The sequence below is a fragment of the Symsagittifera roscoffensis genome, chromosome 4, assembly GCF_963678635.1.
Source record: "Symsagittifera roscoffensis chromosome 4, txSymRosc1.1, whole genome shotgun sequence".
Taxonomy (NCBI): Eukaryota; Metazoa; Xenacoelomorpha; order Acoela; family Convolutidae; genus Symsagittifera; species Symsagittifera roscoffensis.
In genome coordinates, this window is record NC_087065.1 from 13,166,202 (window position 1) to 13,189,550 (window position 23,349).

The following is a 23,349-nucleotide window of genomic DNA, read 5'->3' on the forward strand; positions in this document are numbered from 1 at the left end:
TCTTTACTGACATCAAAGTGGAAAATCATCACAGTTTTGCCACTTTAATTTTTTTCAGTCAATTATCTATTTGGTTCATTTTTTCAACATTTTTGTTTCGTTTAGGTCCACGTTTCACATTACTAGCAGAGTTTGCACATAGCTAGCCAATTTCTCTTCATTTTAGGACATCCATAAATATTTCTCTAGGGTAAGAAATCATGGTCTGAGCTAAGACTCCTCCACTTGGTCCTTGTGCCTCGGAAGCACACACTGGAAGCACGGAGCACGACAAAAGACAGCCGGCACTTCACCCAGTTCATAGTTTTACTATAGGGTTTCTCCCACTTGATAGATAATGCTTCTCCTATTCTCCGAAGGAAAATTGCAAATTCTGGAGCGAGCATCCCATCAACAGACACGACAAGAGGAGTGAAAGACAAATGTCTTTCCTGACACGCGTCTGAATATTTTATCTTTTTCTCAACCTCTGCTGAGTGCAAAAGACTCATGGGGCTTCTGTTCTGATAGGAGATGGCCTCGATGTCAGAGACACAAATATCAAAAGACGCTCCTCCCTGTCTAACATAAACTCCACGACAAAACAAATCTACATTTAATGCGGGTGTCTCATCTTGCGGGTTGTGTTCTCTAATAACAGGCTCTCTCTGTACATCCTTCCACACTAAAGAAGCTAAGTCGCCTACAGCATCCCTATTCTCATTGTGCCGTAGAGTTAAGAGACCACCTTTTTTGCACGCTAACGCATGCCGTAGGGTGAATGGTGACTGACAATCATCACAAAAAGTTGGCGAAGCGTTCAAGTTTTTGTTATACCGAACACTCAATGCATCCCGAAACTCCACTTCCGAAAGATCAAAGCTTTCTGCAGCAATCGGTAACGCTGTCAGCCAGGCAGACAAGCTTCCTTCATTGATTCTTTTTACTGTGCGAACTTGGTCTGCTGGTAGCTCATTCAATAACTCCCCCAACAACTCTTCATGTTTTTCTTCCATTATTTGATGATGTTTTTTCCGCGATCGAGACATTTGCTTTCTGTGGTCTTCATGGGAAAAACTGTGCTGATCAACAATAGCATCATAAAGAACCGTAACTGCTTCCCGTGACGTGTTGTAAGACTCATCAGCGAAACTGGTTGGGTTAGACACTCCAAGACCACCCTTTCTTGCTGGCAAACAAAAGAAACGTCTCTCCATTGATGAAATCGACGAAGTTCCAAGTATCGTAGGTAAGAATTTCTCCATCAGAAGGTCCTCTAGCGGTTGAAAAAGCTGACTAGCATCACCCAAACACGATGGAAAAAATTCCATTCCGCTTGTAGGGACTTAGTCAGTCCTGATAAAGCACATTGGGGTTCTGTTTTTGCCACAAAAGAAAGTTTCTCAATTTTGTCTACCTATTCAAGTTCTTTCTTTTTCAGGTAGATGTTCTTCTTATTTCCGGCTCCAATGAAACCACCCAAAAACCTCTTCCCTTCCACTATAGTAATCGAGTACTTGTTGCCACTTTAATTGTTTTTCGGAAGGCTCTTGGTGATAATTTGTTCATCCCGAGGTTCTGTATCTTAAACTCACACCACTCATTTTCGTGGAAAAATTTGACTATTTTTTTTCGACAAGCTTTCTCTGGCGAGTCCATTTAACACTTCTAAAACTGCTTTCGAAAGTTTTGAGGCTGTGCCTACTAATGCTATTAAAATATCGTCTAAATTGAAGCCAGTAAATGGATTTTTTTCTTGGATAAACCCATCATGTTCGCTGAAAATCATTAGACATGTCACCAACCCACAAACTTCTGTTCTTCGACAAAACGGTCTTGTGACGTCTCCTTCTATAATATTAAAGTTGCAGTCCTCATTGGCGTTGGCGGATAATGAAATCTGGCTATAAGAAAATTTATTATCTATTGATGAAAACGAGATTAAGTTTCGCGTTTCTGCCAACTGTTACTAGGGCTATGTTGTCTATCAGTTTAAAAAATTAAGCATTCGGTATCGATTTATAGGTTTTTTACTTAACATTTTTGAACAGAGTGCTAATTTTACGGACCCATTCAGCTGTGCTGTTACAACAATACCACATGAACTCTTGAACCAATATAATAGCTATTCAATGTGTGCAATTTTTAATAATCGAGCGCCGCATAATTAAACAATTGGTAGCAAATTTATTAGATTTTACATTCACTTGATTGTATTGATCTTAACGGCTCAATAAAGTGTGTATTAACTCAAAAATTTTAAAAACTTTGTATCTAACTATTCTTGTAGTGATGAAAGGAAATTTTCTAAGGATAGTTTTTCTAAACTCACATTGTTGTGGACTCCCGATAGTTGGGTTGGTTAGACCATCTGATTCGAATTGTATCGGATACTGTTCAGCAGTATTGTTAAATTGAAATTTTGTGGGAGCCGAAGGTATAAATAGATTAGGTAAACTATCGTTTCATAGGAGGCCTCTTTCTGCACCAGACAATATTAATTTTTCTATAGCTATTTCCCACCCGTTTTAGCGTATCTTGAGAACAACTATCTAATCACAATTACAGTATTCAAATCCTTGTTAGGCCCTTATAATAACTTAGTCTACTAGATCGATTTTGAAAAGTCAATCTTTGATCTTCAATTCACGAATTATTGCAATTTTTATCAAGCTCATTAAAATTGTTGGGTCAGTTTGGATCTAGTTTTGATAGGGATTGTTCTCGGTCAATAATAGCGCCAGATTTTTTTGTTTTAAACGCTTTTGCTTAAAAACACTGTTCCTATGCAATCTTCGATTTTGGTTCGTGCAATCTTAACTAAAGTTTTGTCGCATATTGCTAATACTCTAAAGGCGCCTAGTTTAACAACAAACTCAGATTCCGAGAAAATTTTTGTTGGTGATAATTAGTCTGACTATTCTGGTTTAATTGTTAGTTCAACGATGTTTGTTTTGACTTGGTCTTCCTCTACTCCTACAAAATTTCTAAAAGTGTCCTCGGTCTGCAATTGTTACACAATTTTTATCTAGGAAGACATACTAAGAGAAGACACTTCATGACGAATGGATTGCTGTTTTGGTTCACTGAAATTTTTAAGGTTTGTTAGTTTTTTACATTAATTTTTCTATTTGGGTAGTATGCAATTGAACTTTTTACGTGCTGGTGGAGAACTCTGGTTCCTTTCTCCCTTTTTCATATATCAATTAAATTGCTTAAATATTTTCAGGTGCAAAGTATTCTATACAGGCCGTTTTCTGTATATCTACATTTCTCATGTTACTGATAAATATGTCTCTCATCAGTTTTGCCTCAAGTTCTCCCTGGCTACAGTTTTTTGCTAACTCAGTAAGAGTTTTGCGGAGTTTTTCCGAAGTTTTGTTATTCTTCTGACGTCTGCTAAAAAACTAAAAGTTCATACTTAAGAATTGTCTCCGTTGCGAAGATTGCTTTTAGCAAGTACCAGCAAGTACGAGTTCAGCAAAAAACAATGATGAGGATTTTTTCCTAGACTTTTGTGAGCAAAGCCTTTTTTCTCCGTTCAACTAGTGCTAAATAGAGTTGAGATTTCAGTTTTTCCATCACTATCTCTGATTTGCACTCCAGTGATTTTAGCAATATCTTCTGCCTGACATCTCTTTACATCTTCAGTATAGCTGTATAGTAGTGCTTTATATCTAGGTAATCTTTTCTGCCTCTGTAGCACCTTCATTTTCTGGTGGTTGTTGTTGGATTAGAGATTGTATTTTTTTGCGTACGGGTGGGTTAATGACGTCATCAATTACTACAGAGTAGTTCGCTATAACTGTAAGACGGAGTTTTTCTGCCCTTTTTTCTGAATCACGGGGTATATTGTTTGTCGAGTGGTTCCACAAAAAATCTAGTATTCGTGGGTTCTATTCAATCGACTGCGCCATGTAACAATTTCCTGTAAAAGTTCAGTTAAACAACTTAGAAACGTTGGTTAAACGGAGGTGTAATTATGATTACTAACCAAACTAGACTTCTTGTAAAATAAGAGTGAAAACAGAGCTAAAAGATTAGTTGATTAACCAAACCCATCGTTAAGTTAAAACTGAACCAACAAATCAGCAACATCCTGCAAAAAAACTATACCACGTTTGACAGGTGCTAATGCTAATCATCAGTGTGAGGTATCATATTAAGAGGTCAACTTGCATCACTGCTACACAGTAGTTTCAATTATTACTTCGTCACATACTTAGGTAATTTGAGAAGAACAAAATAATTTGATCGTATTTTCAAATTAACTTAGACAATAAGGTTTAAGTTTGAATTTCTTTTCTACAATTATTTTTGAGATCAAAGAACGAAAAACTAAAGTTGCACCTCAACTTTTCTACGACAATAGACGGATAAATGTTTTCTAAAATCAAAGAGAAAGAGTTCATTGTTTTGAAAATATGTTGTCCGGAGGTTTGTCAGAACGGCAGATTTGGTTTACCTTTAAAGACAGATATCATTTTAGGTAAGCGGTATTTTTCAAATTCAGTTTTGACATTTCTGCTGCTTTTTTAATCTTGATTTCTGGTTAATAAAAACAAGTAAACGAGAAATTTCTAGAGCAAAATTTTTGTAGAAACCTTCTTTTGATAATTTTTTTACTGCACTTCCAACCATGACAAAGTTTTTCAAAACGATATCTTAGACACGATGTTTCACTGGATGAGGTTAAAACCAAAATTTTTTCTCGAATGCTCAGCAGTCATTTAGCTCGCGTATAATCGCCCTGAAAACGACCTGACGCGTATAATCTTGCCTACTTTAGCAGAAAAATTTGTCATAAAAAATTTTGATAAAAAAAATTATTAAACAACTGTCTCTCGAACAGCTACAATTTAAATGCAAAGTTCTAACCTATAGAAAACATAGCAAAAAAAACACAAACCGTAGTTATTAATTACGTGGAGCTAAAGCATCAATTGCAAAAATTCTGCATTGAACGTTTTAAATACAGCTCCTTTCCACACATATTGCAAAAAAATATAAAATTTTATTGCCAACAAGTTCTTCTTGTTTATCTTGAATTAATTTTTCTTTTTTTTTGGTTTTAGCAATATACATGCTTATCAGTTCAACCTGTTTACATGATGAAAAAAAAAAGTTTTTTTTATTAGAAAAGTTAACAAATTGAAACATTGCATAATAAAACATTGTTATAAGATCACACGTACTACTTTCCTCCAAACGGATTTAGGGGGATAAAATACAAGTTTTGAGAAAATAACCTTCAGGGCAAAATAAAAAGATCTAATTAAAGGAATAAATCAATCAAGAAGTAAATACCAATATTGTTTCAGGTACATAACAGTCTAAAATAAGCTATTCTATACCAAAAAACTTCCTAATTCATGTTTTGTGCGCGCTTGTTCGAAATGCATTTTGTCAATCCATTATATTCTACATAAAGTCGCTCAGTTGACCCTAAAAATTGGGAGAACTAAACCACAGTTCCAATTCATTTTGTTTCTTATAAGTTAAGGTACCACACCGTAAAGCAAAAGCACTGCAGTGTCTAAAAAACAACCGTTACCCTGACAGTATGCTGGTTAATTAGCTTTTGCACTCATTGAACTCAAAATTTGACTGAAGCTGAACCTTTTGAAAACATTTTTGCTTTGACTCAGATTATACTTAAGCAGACACGATACGCTGGAGAGAATTTATTTTCTCAGTTTAAAAAATTTCTTCTTACTTTCTTCCAAACAAGATACCATACGCTATTCAGCAAACTACTGTATTACTTGTCATAAGTTCAAATATGCCAGTTTTGCTAGCAGGAGCCGCAACTTGAAGCATATCTTGTTTAAGTTTCTAACGATAAGAATTATTGAACTGGTTACAATAACCTTACCGAGTAAAAATTTCTGAAATCCCCCTCCCCTCCGAAAAAGTCCGGGATCTTCTGACTGTCCATCAAAGTCGTGTTTTGGTCCCAATACAATATCGTTTGCACGTTAGAATCTCGTTGAACTAAAGAGAATTTTGATCTTCAAAACATGGTTCAGAATTTCTGTCAAACCCGAACTTTTTCTAGAAACTTCTGGTTCTAAAAATCACAGAATACAACCAAAAAATATTCAAGGCAACGAATTAGACTACGTATTGAAAACAGTGGCTTCAAATAATTTCTTTGAGAAAAAAGTGGACAAATGCATGGACTTAATTTAAGAGTTCGTTTCAGTTTTTACGTCATTCTCATTTGTGATATCAAGTTCTTCAGCAAACAGCGTTTTTATGCCGTCTTTTTTCTTCTGCAGTTTGCAAACGAAGAAGCCGTCCATGTTGTGCAAGTGGGGGTAGAATCTCCTCGCGTGTTTCAAAGAGGGGTGCAGTCTGTACCCTCTGTATTTGGCGAACCCCTCCTCACCGATGTCTAGACCACTAATGGGCACTACTGACACGTGTCTGTGTTTGAGAGCGAAGTCCACCACCGCTTCATTTTCCTCCACGAAAATTGAACAGGTGGAGTAAACTATGTATCCGCCTAAGAAGGGAAAACAACATTTAGTTTAGGCTGAAACTACAATAATTTTAATAGCAAGGACCCAATTAAACTACAAGACGTGTTGTGTTGCATGTCCAGACATAACTCAAAAGAGTCCGACCGACTACAACACTTTAACCACGTATTAAATTATGCCATGAAACAACTCTGAAATTACTTGATCAAGAATGGAGATTGAACTGCCACTTTCAATTCTATTTGAGCAGATTATACACAGGATAATCGGAGATTCGCAATTCTTGCGAAACAAAAAATATATACAAATACTCGAGAACGAGCAAACGCTGCTACATACTCCATATATTTCCAAAAGTTTTATTCAACATAAATGGGAACTACCATCCAGTCTTGTAATTGAGAAAGTACAGCTTCGGCCTTGGAGAGCGCAATTTATTTCGATTTGGTATATGATTTTGGAAGACAAGCTGGAAACTCATTAAAAAATGAGCCTGAGAAACACAACACTGCTTAATTAGGTGAAAACTCACTTCGTTCAGTAATACACAGGCAACCCCAGAAATAAAGTTGTACCTGTTTTACTGTGCGCTGAGCAGCTGTCTATAGCTGCCAAGAGGAGTGACCGCTGAGCAGTGAAGCACCTCTGCACTTGGGATCTGTCTTTGGATGTCTTGACGGAAGAGTCTTTGGAGATGATGCCTGTTCCACTGCATGGAGCATCTACCAACACTCGGTCGAAGTGGCCAGGGTAAAAGTGGGCCATCTTGCGTCCATCCAGACTGCAGATAACCTGCCACAATAAAAAATTATTTAAAAAAAATCAATACTGTTACGATTTCGTTATAATTAAAACTTGATCTGATGCTTTATCATCCTGGTTAGAGAAGACCCTGCGATTCAAAGATGACTTACAGTGTTAGTTACTCCCGATCTGTGTAGATTACCAACTATCGCTTTGCATCTGTCTGGATTGGCATCATTCGCAACAAGAGTCCCAGTGTTTTTCATTAACTGAGCAATATAGGAGGTCTTCATACCAGGAGCAGCACACATGTCCAGAACTTTCTCGTCTGACTTGGGAGCCAGTGCTATGACGGGCAACATACTGGAGGCACCCTGGATCACATAATGTCCAGAGAGATATTCTGGAGTTGCACCTGCAATCAGACATTGACATATGCATACTTTCAGGCAAATGGAATTTTCAACACAGGCGGAGCTGAGCTTCGCACCACTTACGATGCAATACTCGAAAAAAAACTTCAGTCGAAAAAATTAATCGAAAAAACTAAAATGGGGAGTAATCGGACTAACCAATGGGGACCTGTGATTGGTATATGACTAATCCCACTTTTGTCCAGGGCCCGAGGGGGTCCAGATTGACTCCTCTGTTGATGAGCGCCTGAGCGAGGTCTTTTCTTCTCGTTTTCAACGTATTCGCTCTTATCGTTAGAGGCCTTTCAACTTCACTTGCTTCTAAAAATTGCAAAATGTGTTTGGAGGTCAGCAAATCCATCAGTTGTTTCATGAGGTACTGGTTGTAGGAGTATAATGACTGCAACTCTTTCTTAACCTTCTTTACTAAATCATTCTTAGTACATGGTTCTTCGCCTACTCCGACCAGTTTAGACTGATACTTGGCGAACAGTTTAGGGTTGTTGATCAGGTCGAGCTTTGCCGTTACTTTTGCTTTCAGTGACTTTGCGTCGATTACAGGCTGCTGGGTAGTGTCATGCCCGTTCAGATCCTCTTCCAGGTCCGAGTTGTCGTCATCCACTTGTCTGATATTGAGCCTTAGCTCCTTCTCTGCTTCCGTCTTGAGAAGCTTTTCGTGTTTGAGAATGCTTTTCGATTTGGTCACGATTGAATCGTCACTGTCACTCTCATCGCCTCCATCATCTTCACTTCCCTCATCATCATCTTCGCCCCCTTCTTCATCTTCATCAAACTCATCGTCTCCAGGCACATGTTGATCATCACTGTCCTCATCCTCACCTACAATTCCATTCTCTCCTGTCACTTCGTCTTCACCCTCCTCATCATTGAACAACTTCATCTTCTTTGGCTGATCATCTTCATCCTGTTCTTCTACTTCACTTTCCACGTGCGCTTTTTCTTCTTCTTCATCTGCTTCCTGGTCTTCTTTAGCTCTCCTCGCGGCAAACCTTTTTCTCGACCTAAACAACAGCAAGCCACAAAGTTTGAGATGTATATAATCAATAAGACCCAAATTGGATCTTGCGCTAGTCATAGATTCAACAAGATTTAATTACTATGTATGCCAAATTCCATAAAAATCGGGCTATGTAAACCTACATTTTTATGGTATAACTCACAGGCGCAGAAAAACGTTCAAAAACCAATAAAAGTTAACCTGTTTAATAAATGGCGATACCTTTATAATTTTCGAATGGGGCAAGCAGTAACTACTGAGCATCGCTGTAAACTCAAAAAAGGATGGTGTCGACTTACCTTTGCGACTTAATCAACTATCTAAGTGGTAGACAGGCCAGTACCTTATTTTGAGATTATCAATCTAATGTTCTCAGTGACCCTCTTCTCTCGACTCAAAAAACTGAAACACTCAGTTCTAAGACAGACACAGAGTTGAAGCTGAGCTTCGCACCACTTGCGATACACAATGCCACCGAATCGTAACGAATGAAAAAACCTGTGGCAAAACACAATGCCCAGATTTGAATCAGCTTTTAAAAAAACGAGTGGAAACTATTCAGACAAAACTTGGGAAGACGTCTGTTGAGCCGGAAAAAAGGAGAAAGAAATGTCCAAATATGGGATTTTTAAAAAGCAGAAAATGTGGAGAAGCCTTGACTTTTTTACAACAAATCGATGCGCCATTCATTTGAACCAATTTTCAGTCATCTCAGACATCATGAGGAATTAGAACGACAAGTTGCTATGAACTAAGTCCAAACAGCCTTAGAAAAAAATTGAAATGCAAATAAAAAAACACAGTACAGAACGATATGAAAACATTAAATGTGCTTGAAACAAATGGCGAAAACTAACTAAAATTGACTTAACATGAAAAATTCTGAGAACTACGAGCAAAATAGGGATAAAAATTTAAAGGTATTTTGTGATCTGATAGCCCTTAAAGCCTCCTAAAACCGAGTCCATTACTTACAAAAAATATCGTGTTACAAAATTTATCTAGGCTAGGCTAGAAAGCACTTGAACCAAAAAATATCAATCGACGATAAAAAACTGATTAAAAATTATACCAAGAAAAATGCCTATAAATGCATGGCTTCAATTACCTTCAACGGAAATAATATAATAAGAACAGCAGGTCATTAAAAAATTACAAGTTGAATCAATATATAAAACGACTAGAAACTAATATCAAAAAAATTAGGTAAACAAGCCGACAGAATTAGAGCCGACACTTATTAAGCGGAAAAACTGGCGAAATATTTTCAGTGAAACGATCAAACAGAAAGATCTTGCATCTACCACCTACACCGCATTAACTAGCTCTTCATAGGCATTACAAGTAAGATCCGTATTTAAAATTCAACCATTTCCAAGTTCCTATTAAGTGTACAAACTCTAAGAATGAAGTTGTTTACGGGGACAGTAGTACCCGTAAACAACTTTGTCTAGTACCTTGTTGCAACACCCTTGCTCATCACAAAGCTTAAAACAAAACACACTAAAACCTCTCGAACATACCAGATCCTCGGATTAACTAAGGCCCTTTCCTGAATTAATCTCTACTCGAAAGATCATAGCAACTTGAGGCAAGCCGCGAACTTGAGGAAATCAATTGATAACTGAAATTTTTGTGCGATCAAGAAGTGAGCATAAAAATAATGTTTTCCTTGAAACGAATAACAATTAGGTCCCTAAGACGATAAAATATGAGCCGAAATCATTTGTGCAAAACAAATTTTTTTAACGAAACAAAAAGAAATAAGAAATCATACGAAGTCAAGGTTAGTAAAATTAAAAACAGCAGAAATAATTCAAAACACTAATAGAAGCAACTATAATTTCAATTGCGTACAGCAAAAACCCATCCTACAATTTGGCATCTAAGCCGACAAAACATAAAACAAACAAATAAAAACCCGAAAAATTTTTAGAAACAGAATATTTCCCGTTTGAAAAAAAAAAACAAGTTCTGTCAGTTTGGAGCCCAGGACCTTTGCCGTCCCAGGCGTTTTCGTTACCTCCAGACCAACTGTACCGGAAACGAAAAAAATTGAACTTACCATGAACTGAACCTAAATTTACCATTTTTAATTTGAACACAAAGGTAAAAACAAGCATCATTGAAAGAACATTTTCCATGTTGGTTTTTCTCAAAAGAATTGATGATTTAGTGAACAAGTGCGGCGAACAACTTTTTGGCACTGATATTAATTTGCTGGCACTGATAGATCACGCTTTGCACTGATGACACTGATACTGTTACCACACTAGGTTAGGGTTCCTGACAATCTCTGACTCGTCAGAGCAAAAGAAATGTCGGTCAACAATTCAACGATTTGTTAATAACAAGGACAACGCAAGAGTGCGTAAATAAAGGTTACCTTGATGTGCTTTTCTTTCCGCCCAGGGGATCTTCCCCGTGCAGAGCTCTCTTTGAGATTACTTCGGCTGCCTTGGTAGACTTCTGAACAGCCAGTCTCCTCCGTCCCTTGCCCCTGTTCAGCCCAATATCAGACCTCTCCTTCACTCGACCCATTATGTTCGTCTGAAACACTCGAATGTAAGAGCTGAACAAAACCCATTCATTTCACATGCCTACAAATTGAGCTAAGCAACGCATATAACAACAATAATCTGTCTTATATTATCATAGTCTCCTTACTACTGCCTGATATATTCAAAATCCTGAGTTTCCGGAATATTTCCCTTTTCGCCATTTTTAGCACAATGTGAAAAAAATTCACTCGTACTAACTCATTTTTTGGACAAAGGCAATGAAATGAAATCGAAAAGAAATCAAAAATCAAACCGAGAAAATTCAATTTTGAGCCTGAACGAAGTTTAAGTTCATCGATTCACATCGAGTAAAAATATCGCATCACAATTGAAAACGCTGCTGATGTTCAATTTAATTCGGAAAGAAAAAGTTACTGAGATTAAGTATATCATTTATTTAGCAACAGGTTTCGCTGTTTGTGCCGCCTTTTTGGCCTTCAAAAGCTCAACTATCTCCTTGTATCTCTTCATGCATTCCTTCTTGGACTTTCCAGGAACAGCCTCTGAAATCCTCTCCCACCTCTTGTCTGTGTCTGGGGGGTAATTCTTCAGAGCCGCTTCTAGTAGCTTCTGTTCTTGTGATGTCCACGTGACTGTGTCGTCTGTCCTTTCCGTGGGAATGGCTGTGCTTTGTGATTCCACAGTTGTGGTCTGATGACCTTCTGCGCCACCGTTTGTCATTCCATTCGATGTGGCGGCGAAATTGTCCACTGATTTCTGTGTGATTTGAGATTTGATTTCGCTGTTCGCTGAATTGCTGATATTCTGAAGGTTCTTAGCTTTATTCACAACTTGTTTTGCACTCTTAACTTGTTTACCTCCGTGGATGTGATTGTTGAGGAAATTACTAATTGCAACCCATCGTTTGTCTGTTCCTGGTGGCAACAGCTGTAAGGCTTTGACAAGGCACTGTATTTCTTCTGTGCTCCACGAATTACTGTCATTTGAAGCACTCGGGCCGTTATCAGACTGCTTTTGTTGCTTCTGCTGTTGAATTAAAAGTTCGTCTTTTCTTTTTGATTCCACAACTTCCTTTTGCCTTTTTATTTCATTTTCCACTAGTTGCATTGCTTTTGATTTGCTTTTACTTAAGGATTTCAGTCTAGCATTGAATTTTTTGAATTCTTCAATATTTAAGTTACTACAAATGAGATCTATGCCTTCCAGCCACCAGGTTTTGACATCTATGTCAATTTCATCATCGCAAAAATTATCAAAAGATTTGCAAACATCTTTAAAACATTTCTTTTCAATCTTCAATTCCTTTTTCGCCGCTTCGCGTTCCTTCTTTTCCTGCTCTGCCTTTTCCTGTTCTTCTTTCTTTTTCAGCTCTTCAGCTTTCCGAGCAGCTTCATTTTGCGCATCAATTTCGTTCTGCTTGTCAAGTGCGATTTGTCGCTTTTTGTCTTTTTCCTCTTGCTTTCTTCTCACTTCCTCTTCTCTTTTCCGCTTTATTCTCGGATCATTGGTCATGGCACAGTCCACTAGTTGACGTATCCTCGCAATCTCCGCATTCTTTCGCCGCTGTCGCTCAGCTTTGTTTAGTTTGTCCAGATATCTTCGCTCTTCCCTGTCAGTACCTTTTTCCTTTTCCTCCTCGTCCAAGTAGGAAAACTCGCGCCAAGAATCGAAATTCAACCAAAACTTGTAAAAGTTCATCAAATCATCATATGATGTGTTATCATCTCCAATAAGAGGCACAGGTTTCTTATTACTCCAATAGGCGTTACGCTCAAAAACTGGTCCAAACACCGATAAAAACTTATCGGCTGGCACTGGTTTATTTTTAGAGGGAATAGAATCATCAAACTCGGGGTCCACGCTATCATAAGCCATCCTTTTTTTGGGATTACTTATTATTTCAAAAGATTTTACAATTGCTGGAAAATAATCAGATTGCAGCTCGTCTAATGGAATCTGTCGTTTGTCCGGATGATGTTTGAGCACTAGTTGTCTGTATGCCGCTTTGATTTCAGCAGCGGTGGCCTTTGACCTCTTAGATTGCAGACCAAGAACTTTATAATGGTCATGCTCTTTCCATTCAGTTGGGTCGAGACTTCTTACGAAATCATCATCAATTTCTAGCACTATGTTTTCACATGATTCGTTCTCCTTGTCTTCATCCTTGCAGCTTAAGTCAACATTCTCATCCTCATCACTTCCATCCACTTCCAATTCAGTGGCATCGCCTATGGATAACTCGTGGAACCGAGACATAAACTCAACGGTTGGTTCAAAATTTCCATCGCCACTGCTTTGCAAAATGGGAAGATAAACAGCGACAATTCTATTTTTTTTCTTCATATTATCTGCAGCAATTAATTTTAGAAAAATACTTGCATTAACAAGGATAACCGGTTGCTGTGGAAGTAGCACAGAATGTTTGGTCCATATTCAAAAACAGAAAAAAAAACTTTTTTTATTTCCGAATTAGTGTAGTTTTAGTGGGTGGTGTGATTCGAGAACGACACGATCGCGTAGAAATTAAGCAAAAAAGGCATCATCGACATTTCTTTCCAAAAATGAATAAAAAACAATGAAGGAAAAAAAATTAAAACAATTTTACAAAAGCTTTTTTGGCAAGCAAGCTCTAAATAAAACATCCAAAACCAGTTTTCTTTATAATAACATTGAGGATAAATATGAATTATGAAGTCCAAGAAAAAAACCTAATTTCAATAAAACGAGCGTCACTTGATAGCTCTACTCATTTTTTGGAACTGCAAACCTTTTTTGGAACGTTTTTACCCCAAAAACGATTGTTTTCGGCGTTTTTTAGTTAATCAAAAAGTACGCCGAAGTATTCTTTCAATTGCTGACCAAATTATATCATTCTCTAGACATATCAAGAAGGATAGACAAATGGTCCAATTAAGCTCAGTCAGGCAAGAAAATTGAGCAAAACACTAGCTAAATGCGACTGTAACAGTCGTCCGCTTACATCACATATGAGGTTAAGAGAAATAGGCCCCATAAACATTGGCTCAAAGGTCTGTGACTTTCGACCAGAATGGACCAAAATGCAGATTCAGCATATTCGAGTTTTTTGACAGCGAACCTTCCGAATTGACGGTTTTAAGCGATTAACGACGTTATTGGGACAATTAGTCAAACGGTGAAGGTCAAAATATTCTGGTATTTTGAAATTTTAAAAATTCGAAGTATGACGTCATATTTCTGAGCAGGGATGTCGAATACTCGGATTTTTTGATATTCGTTATTCGCCGCGGCCCAACTATTCGATATTCGACTTCGGCCGAATAGTGCCCTTACTATTCGGATTCGGCTTCGGCCAAATGTTACTACTCGAACAACTATTCGGATATTTGGATATTGGCGTAATAATGTAAAAATCGCGGGAGTGAGTAAATGTTGTGAAACAAAACAGTAAACCAATATTCGGAATATTCGGGTTTTTTAGCAGTGGACCCTGGATTATTCGGTATTCGGCAAAAAAAAAAATATTCGGATTCGATATTCGGATTTCAAAATTTTAATATTCGGATTCGGCTTCGAAGTGCCGAATACTCGGTATTCGGGTCGAATACTCGGATTCGAATCGATATCCCTGTTTCTGAGAAATGTCAAAAACGGCCATTTTGGCAGAAAACCGGAAGAAAAACACAACAATTAGTTGCGATAGCGTGAACAACGAGAATTGTGCTTGAAAAACAACGACGCATTGCAGAAGTAGCAGAGACCGCTCCGAGTTGCAACTATTGTGTCGCTACAATAGTTGCAAGGCCGTTGCGAACAACGGTGAAGGGTGGAAAACCAGCCTTCCGGAAGGAGAATAAGAGCCTTATTTCCCCGGATTCAAGAATACGGAGGGGTCTCGGGATTGGAACTTTTATTATCTTATATAAACTTTTAGCTTCCCTGTCAAGTGCTGAGGTGAATTTAATTAACATCTGAATTCATTTTGCTAGGATGAGAAGCTAGGAGTTGGGGGAAAGGGTTGATCCATCTTCGATGGAGATGATGATTTTTATCTACTGAACAAAAACAATAATAATTCAATAAATCGTAGTAGCCCTGATTTTAGGAGTGACCTCGTGGTCTGAGGATACTGAGATCCAGCCATGAGCTCACTATTTCTGCATGTAATTAAGTTTATTTGAGTGTTTTGTCCGAAGCCGAAAGCAGTAACGTTTTTGTCGACCCGATGTTAGAAAGACCACCGAAAGTACTGGCTTGGTAGAGACGGTTAAAAACATGTAAAGCTCTGTTTAGACGTTAGCCAGTCGTCTTAGGACTTAGTTTTATTTTCCGTCGGTATGTATCTTCCGGGCGAATGTTACATAGATGTTTTATGGCGCTCCTGGGTGTTATTCTTTTTAACGCCCTTAAAACGCCCTTAATAGACCTAAACCGCCGGGGCGGAAGGGTAGTTCGGAACGCAGAAGCCTTCCGGATTACCGTGAATAGCTTTTTAACCTAGTTAAGACCGAAAATTCACGAACCCGGAAGTGTGGGGGGATTCGTGGTCCCGTCGTTCCCTGGGAGGTTTGTGACCAAAAACACTTAAAGATATATATAAAACCAAACAAAAAGTAGTATAGTACCCAAGAGAAACAAAAAACATAAAAAATAACCGAAAAAACCAAAAACAGTAAAAAAAAGTAAAAAATCAGTAGAAATCATCCCCCCATACAAGATGTGATCCGACCCTCCCGTTTGTTGTTGATAGATATATTGTTGTTACAGGCATTTATATCAATCAGGATCCTTACGATTAATTTTGTGACCCGTTTGTGAGGCTTGTACTGTAGGGTTATTTGAGCATTTAAGCACGTTAATGATAAATTGCGCTCAATCCGGAAGGGTCAGCTGATTTGCGCTCAATTCGGAAGGGTCTTGGGAGAAGACTGAACCGGCAAGCAGTACAAGGAGCAACAAGAAGGGGCTCAACGACAACAACAATCGACTGTTGGGTATCCTTAACAAGTTTTGTATCCCTTTTGGTACAAAAATTAAGATAGTAATCAGTGGGGGGCTCGACAGTGCTGCACTGTAGTGACCCTTCACCGAACTGCGAATATCCGAGTTAAGCACCTTATTTCGGATATTAAACAAACCCGGAGGGGTATAGTATTACTAATATTTTTACTATTATAGCCTATATTAATACTCCTATCTCGTTTTTCAATGAAAAACACAGAAAGCAGACCGGTTTTTAGGGTCAAAATAGCGATATTTTGATCACCCCACAAGTCGCGATTTTTGAGATATCGATATTTTTTGAAACGGAAAAAAGCGCTAAAGTAGTGTGTTACATCGTAACTGCACTACCATAATAGATAGAACCGGTTACGTTTAATTCGGAAGTGGTTGGAACTATTTTGAATCCAAAAACCGAATTTTCGTGATTTTTGAGAAAACGAAACACTATAAATTCAGAAAATTTTTTGAAAGTTTTGAGTTAGAACAGTAAAAATAGTTGTTCGGACAATGTCCACTAGTGAATCTACAAGTTTTAAAACCCGCTTTCCGAAAGCCTTCAGGTTCGCAGAGAAATCGAACTTAACGTGTTTGATTTGGTGGATTCATCAATCCGGAGGGGTACAGGTAGCATAGTTTTTCGCAAATTTTTTCAACTAAAGCGTTTTAGATCTGGTCTTTTGCATTGAACTAGAAGAGTGTAGGCCTTCTGAGCTCGGATCAATAATTTTTAGGTCGAAAAGAACAGAATTGCGGAAAAAGTTAGGCGGAACCTATATGAGACAAATTTTTTGACTTTAGAAAAAAGACGTTTTGATTAATAACTTTGGAACTACTGGGCATATCGAGTTGATCTTGGTACCAATAGATCAGAAATTAGCTGAACTTACTGATAGGGACAAAAAAGTAAGCGTGAAAATTTTTTTTTGAGATTGTTTTTAGCAAATTCACCAATTTGGGAGGGTAGACCCTTCACGTTTTATAAATTTTTTTTTTAGAAAAGCCCTTACACCCCTACCAAAAGGTAATAGCGGTTAAATAAAGTAACTTTAGGCTGTTTTAGACGAAAGGGGAAGGCTAAAGGCACAGGAAAACCTTAATCGAACTGAAGTTAGGCTAGCGATAAGACCCTTCACCGTTAGCGTGAATTGTCAAATAAGAGGCTTAACTTCAATCCGGAAGGGTCTAGGAAGGCATTACATACCCTTCCTAGTTAATTGAAAAAGCAAAATCGCATCGGAGAACGTATCCGGAGGGGTATAGGTTGAAAGACGGAAATCTCCGAAAAGCTACTTTTACAAACCAGAGGGCTCCCAATCCGGAGAGGTCAAAAATTTTTTTTTTCAAATTAGGAGGGGTCTGAATCCGGAGGGGTCTTATATTTGCTAATTCGGAGGGGTCCCAATCCGGAGGGTTCTTATATTTACTAACTCAGAGGGGTCCCAATCCGGAGGGGTCTAAATTTTGTTAGTCCGGAAGGGTCCTATTTTTTGCAATCCGGAGGGGTATTATTTTATTAAAGGACTTAGGTAAACGGAAGAAAGACTAAGGTGAGAGGTATTAGGTTATTAGCAGACAGGCTAGGAATCAGTGACTGCACTGGTAACTTGCCTTTCAATAAAAACCAGACCAAAACAAAGCAGGTCCGAACTCGGATATTCGCGACACTAAGTCTTAACTAATAAGAACGTAATTCATTGGTGTGCATTGAAACCCAATACGTTTTTGTGAAAAGTGACTGCCCTGAGGATTGTAGTAGGTCTAGCTCGGGCAGTCCAAAGGCAGATAGGTAACACAGTACTCGGTGGGTGCAATAGACGCCCACTTGAGAAAATTACTGCCTTGAAAGTTTTGTCTGTTTGGTGCAGCACCAAGCAGGGAAAGCTTTTTCTTTAAAAAAAAAAACAAATTCGACTATTGTACTGCAACCGACTAAAAGTACAATACACATACGTTTTTTTTTCATAGAGTTATTCATATTCTGTCATTATATATTATATTTTTTCCTTTTGTTTCTGATTTTAAATCAACATAATTTGTGCTTGATTGGGTAGTGAGTTTACTATCTTTTAAATTGACTGACAACATCATATTGTGTTAGTTCTCAAATCTTACGACCCATAATCGGTTAGTGTGAATAAATTATATACAAACTGTACTCTGATTACATACAGGGATACGTGGTCACTATTTTATAGAATCTTTTGAAATTTATTGTGTTGTGTCATTATTATTGGTAGTCAAACTATAAGATCACTAGCAATCGAATTAAGTGTATAGGCATTAAGAAGTGACAAATTGAGAATGAGTCTAGACAAGTCAAGGATACCTAAGCGAGGTAATAGCTCTAGGAAATTCATAACTAAAAAGCAAAGAAAAACAATGACCGATCCTTTTGTGGATTGGATCAAACGAGCCCGGACCGACAAAGGGGAGACGGTTTCAGGCAGAATGGTTGAAACGAGGAGTCAGAAGACCTCAGAAGAGAGAAAAGAAAGGTTAGAAGTGGAGGTCAATACGGACCAGGCCATGAATGACATCCAGGAAGTACATGGACTGGAAGGGAGAGGCAGAAGGCTGGCGAGTGAATCTACTCCGGTAGAACAAGGCCAGGATTTTGCCACTTCCACCGGGACATTAGATCGAGAGGAGATGTCGCAACTGTCCGACATTTCAACTGAAATTGTGGCAACTAGAAGGTCTCCAACAGACAACACTATGATGGCAGGCGGGACTGAGAAACAAACAACGTCATCATCGTTCTCAGAAAGAATGAGGAACACCTTAGGAAACATCTTTCCATTCACCATGGGAGTGGGCACAGGAAATGAAAGTGAATCCCAGAAGGAGGAGGAAGAAGAAGAAGAGCAAGTGGACTTTGGGTCTCAAGTCAGCCTCAATAGTTCGACCCAGGGGAATGAGGTATACGTCGAAAGAGAGACTGGAACCATGGACAAATTTGGTGTGGTGAGAACGATAAGCAAAGAGGTAAACACACCGGGCCAGTCGAGAGGCTTCGCGATGATGACAAATTCAGAGCCGCAAACTGGGGAGAGTAGAAACGGAGGGCTAGGCGACGCATTGGCGGATCCTGAGGTGGATAATGAAAAGACGTCGAGGCAGAGAGTCAAGGCCCGAATCTCGACCAGCACGAAGCTACCTGGGACCGACAGGGTTACACCGCCACTAGTGACAACACTCGTGGATAACGGGGCAGCACTAGAAGAAGCCTTGAACAACATAGAACAACATAGTGGAGAGTTTAGGAGAACAAAATGAACAGATGTCCATAAGAATGAGTGAACTAGAAAGAGCAGTTCACATTGAAAGAGAAAGTCTGCGGGAAGAAAAAAACCGCAATAGACAAGAAGTTGGTAGGAGCGAAAAACGCTTGAAAGAAAGAACAGACGAGCATATATCGAAGAACTTGTCGCGAATGACAAGAGAAGCGGAACAGAGAGAGTTACGCTTAAGAGACGACATGGAGAAGTTAAGAATTCAGCAAAAGCAGTCTCTTCGGACTCTTGACACAAAGATAGACGCGATGATGGAGAGGCGAACTCAGGCTATCATGGATAGGTTGGACGGGCTACAAAGCAGCAAGAGTGGACCAAAAGAAGGGGAACCGAACTCGGGAGGTCCCAGCAGGGGGCCGAAGGTGAACTTCAATGACCATCAAAAGAGGAGGACATATTAAAGAGTACGAGAACGATCGTGGATCAAGCATTCTCAGTGCCAAAGTGTGTTAGACTAATGAGAATCTCCGAGAAATCTTACGAGTTGCTATGTAAGATGTTCTCAGCAGTTCCAGAGAGAACAAAGGAGGAGTTGGAATCGATACTGGGAAGGACGTTCATGGGATACGTGAGCGGGAACTTCAGTGACTTTGAGAGACAGAAACAGAGAGGATCAACTGTTACAGATTACAATACAGTGGACGAGAATGATGAAGTCCACCGAGTGATGATGGAAGTGGAATCATTACTGGAAGCTTCGGGAAAACGTAATTGGAGGAGCATCATGTTGACACATGACGAGTTTCCTTGCCACTGCTTGCTGCAGACCTGGTGGTAACCCAAGCGTAGTAATCTGGTGTTGATCTGGGACTCTGCAGAGCTGCTCTCCATGGGTTTACCACTCATCACAGCCCATGACAATAGTGATAGTGGGAGTTATGATGGCGATACGATGGCTGGAAGCTCATTTGAAAGAAAACAATAGACAGGAGGCACCGACGAGAGAACAGTTGCGGAAATTGGATTGTCTGAAAGATTTAGATCTTTTTGAGACAATGTGCAAAATTCTAAACATTCCGACGGAAGTGAAGAAGATATGGGCAAGAAAACGATTGATGCCATGGTTCAGAGCTAACATGACTGCATGGCTGTACGAATATGCTAAAAAGCATTTGTCGAAGCACGGCAGAGTGTACAGTGAATATCAGCTGGACGTTGGAGCAGGAGCTTTCGAGCGAGCTCTCGTGACTCATCGGAATGCAGTGACCACCGCTGTGAAAAGAATTTCCAGGACAAGAGAACGTAGTGGAAAGGAGAAGGCAGAGATGTTGAAGGATGAGGAACAGAGAATCTAACGTGGATCCCCTACCTTGTTTCAAACAGAGGGTAGAAGAGCAGAAGTGTTCGAGAACTGCTTCCAACAGCGTCAGAATAGCTAATGATGTGTTGCAAGACACAGAAGTTGAAAGTGCAGAGTCAGTATCACAGGAGGAAGAGATGGAACATTGACGAATGGCCGAAAAACGAGATGCAAAAAGAGACGAAATTGGAAGAATTTAGAAGTTTTAGAACTTCTAAACGACGAAAAAAGAAGAAAACAAAGAAATGCGGAAAAAGAAGAAGTTAAAACTTAGAACTGTTTTATGTGTGTGAAAAAACTCAAGTGAGAAACTAAGCAACCAAGTTGTAATTGAAAACTGAAACATTTAGTTGAGTTTTGAAATTGTTGCATTTACAAATTTGCATTTTGATTTTAGTTAAGTGGCTTTAGAGACAATTACTTACTATGTATTTAGAAAAGCTTGAGTGAAAGAGTATATTTAAATAATCCAGCCTGCATGACTGTTTTTAATCAACTAGGAGAACTGATCACTTTGTGATGACATGAAAGGCTTGGGTAATCTCTCGAAGAGGGAGATTGTTTCATTGTTCTTTCTAACCACAGAGTTTCTTAGTTTTAATATTCAGGACAATAACAAGCAAGACTTCCGAAGGGAAGAAGCATAGTAGGATAATTTTAGCTTGTTGGTTGGCAGGACTGTCCTGCAAACCAACATCTTTTAAAAATCTAGGAGAAAAAGTTTTTAATCAGGATATTGACATTGGATGTCGGAAAAGATGTTTTTATCTTAGGTCATATTCTCAATGTGCAGATTGATGAAAGAATTTGAAGGCTATCGTGATGTAGTATGATGCCATTTATATTCTGAAGTGAGTCAATATGACGTGGACAAGAGTAATTTCGTGCATTTTGTAAATTCTGTTCGATGACACTGTACCTATTTTACGAAAATTGCGAGATTCAATGAGGACATTGACCGGACTGTCCGGGGAGTATGTGATATTCGACCAGAATCGACCAAAATGCAGATTCAGCATATTCGAGTTTTTTGACAGCGAACCTTACGAATTGACGGTTTTAAGCGATTAACGACGTTATTGGGACGATTAGTCAAACGGTGAAGGTCAAGATATTCTGGTATTTTGAAATTTTAAAAATTCGAAATATGACGTCATATTTCTGAGAAACGTCAGAAACGGCCATTTTGGCAGAAAACCGGAAGAAAAACACAACAATTAGTTGCGATAGCGTGAACAACGAGAATTGTGCTTGAAAAACAACGACGCATTGCAGAAGTAGCAGAGACCGCTCCGAGTTGCAACTATTGTGTCGCTACAAAAGTTGCAAGGCCGTTGCGAACAACGGTGAAGGGTGGAAAACCAGCTTTCCGGAAGGAGAATAAGAGCTTTATTTACCCGGATTCAAGAATCCGGAGGGGTCTCGGGACTGGAACTTTTATTATCTTATATAAACTTTTAGCTTCCCTGTCATGTCCTGAGTTGAATTTAATTTACATCTGAATTCAATTTGCTAGGATGAGAAGCTAGGAGTTGGGGGAAAGGGTTGATCCATCTTCGATGGAGATGATGATTTTTATCTACTGAACAAAAACAATAATAATTCAATAAATAGTAGTAGCCCTGATTTTAGGAGTGACCTCGTGGTCTGGGGATACTGAGAACTAGCCATGAGCTCACTATTTCAGCATGTAATTAAGTTAATTTGAGTGTTTTGACCGAAGCCGAAAGCAGTAACGTTTTTGTCGACCCGATGTTAGAAAGACACCGAAAGTACTGGCTTGGTAGAGACGGTTAAAAACATGTAAAGCTCTGTTTAGACGTTAGCCAGTCGTCTTAGGACTTAGTTTTATTTTCCGTCGATATGTATCTTCCGGGCGAATGTTTCATAGATGTTTTTATGGCGCTCCTGGGTGTTATTCTTTTTTAACATCATGACCGGTAGAACCGTTAACGAGCACTCCGCGCCGAGCGGATGCTCACATTAACGCCCTTAATAGGCCTAAGCCGCCGGGGCGGAAGGGTAGTTCGGAACGCGGAAGCCTTCTGGATTACCGTGAATAGCTTTTTAACCTAGTTAAGACCGAAAATTCACGAACCAGGAAGGGTGGGGGGATTCGCGGTCCCGTCGTTCCCTGAGAGGTTTGTGACCAAAAACACTTAAAGATATATATAAAACCAAACAAAAAGTAGTATAGTACCCAAGAGAAACAAAAAACATAAAAAATAACCGAAAAAACCAAAAACAGTAAAAAAAAAAGTTAAAAAAATCAGTAGAAATCATCACCCCAGACAAGATGTGATCCGACCCTCCCGTTTGTTGTTGATAGATATATTGTTGTTACAGGCATTTATATGAGTCAGGATCCTTACGATCAATTTTGTGGCCCGTTTGTGAGGCTTGTACTGTAGGGTTATTTGAGCATTTAAGCACGTTAATGATAAATTGCGCTCAATCCGGAAGGGTCAGCTGATTTGCGCTCAATTCGCAAGGGTCTGGGGAGAAGACTGATCCGGCAAGCAGTACAAGGAGCAACAAGAAGGGGCTCAACGACAACAACAATCGACTGTTGGGTATCGTTAACAAGTTTTGTATCCCTTTTGGTACAAAAA

The 23,349-nt window shown here is 38.9% G+C and overlaps 1 protein-coding gene across 2 annotated transcripts; it reads right to left on the reverse strand.

Moving 5' to 3' along the window:
• Positions 1 to 5,983: 5,983 nt before the first annotated feature.
• Positions 5,984 to 13,506, reverse strand: LOC134843632 (probable 28S rRNA (cytosine(4447)-C(5))-methyltransferase). 2 transcript variants are annotated; one of them, XM_063859814.1, is made up of 5 exons: positions 11,026 to 11,218; positions 7,781 to 8,643; positions 7,379 to 7,623; positions 7,040 to 7,256; positions 5,984 to 6,487 (listed from the first exon to the last, which is right to left on the reverse strand). In XM_063859814.1, the coding sequence occupies exons 1-5, from the start codon at positions 11,178 to 11,180 to the stop codon at positions 6,168 to 6,170; spliced, it is 1,800 nt and encodes a 599-aa protein (XP_063715884.1). In that variant the 5' UTR covers positions 11,181 to 11,218; the 3' UTR covers positions 5,984 to 6,167. The 2 variants fall into 2 exon arrangements, with proteins under 2 accessions (XP_063715884.1, XP_063715885.1); XM_063859815.1 differs by lacking the exon at positions 11,026 to 11,218 and adding an exon at positions 11,615 to 13,506 and having other exon boundaries at positions 6,116 to 6,487; positions 7,781 to 8,600.
• Between the last annotated feature and the right edge of the window lie 9,843 nt (positions 13,507 to 23,349).

Coding starts and splice junctions, on each gene's coding strand:
- LOC134843632 (XM_063859815.1), bottom strand. CDS start 13,504: ATGAAGAAAAAAAATAGAATTGTCGCTGTTTATCTTCCCATTTTGCAA. Junction 7,624..7,780: donor CCAATCACAGGTCCCCATTG/GTTAGTCCGATT, acceptor GTCTGATTGCAG/GTGCAACTCCAGAATATCTC. Junction 6,488..7,039: donor CTCAGCGCACAGTAAAACAG/GTACAACTTTAT, acceptor TTCCCTTCTTAG/GCGGATACATAGTTTACTCC.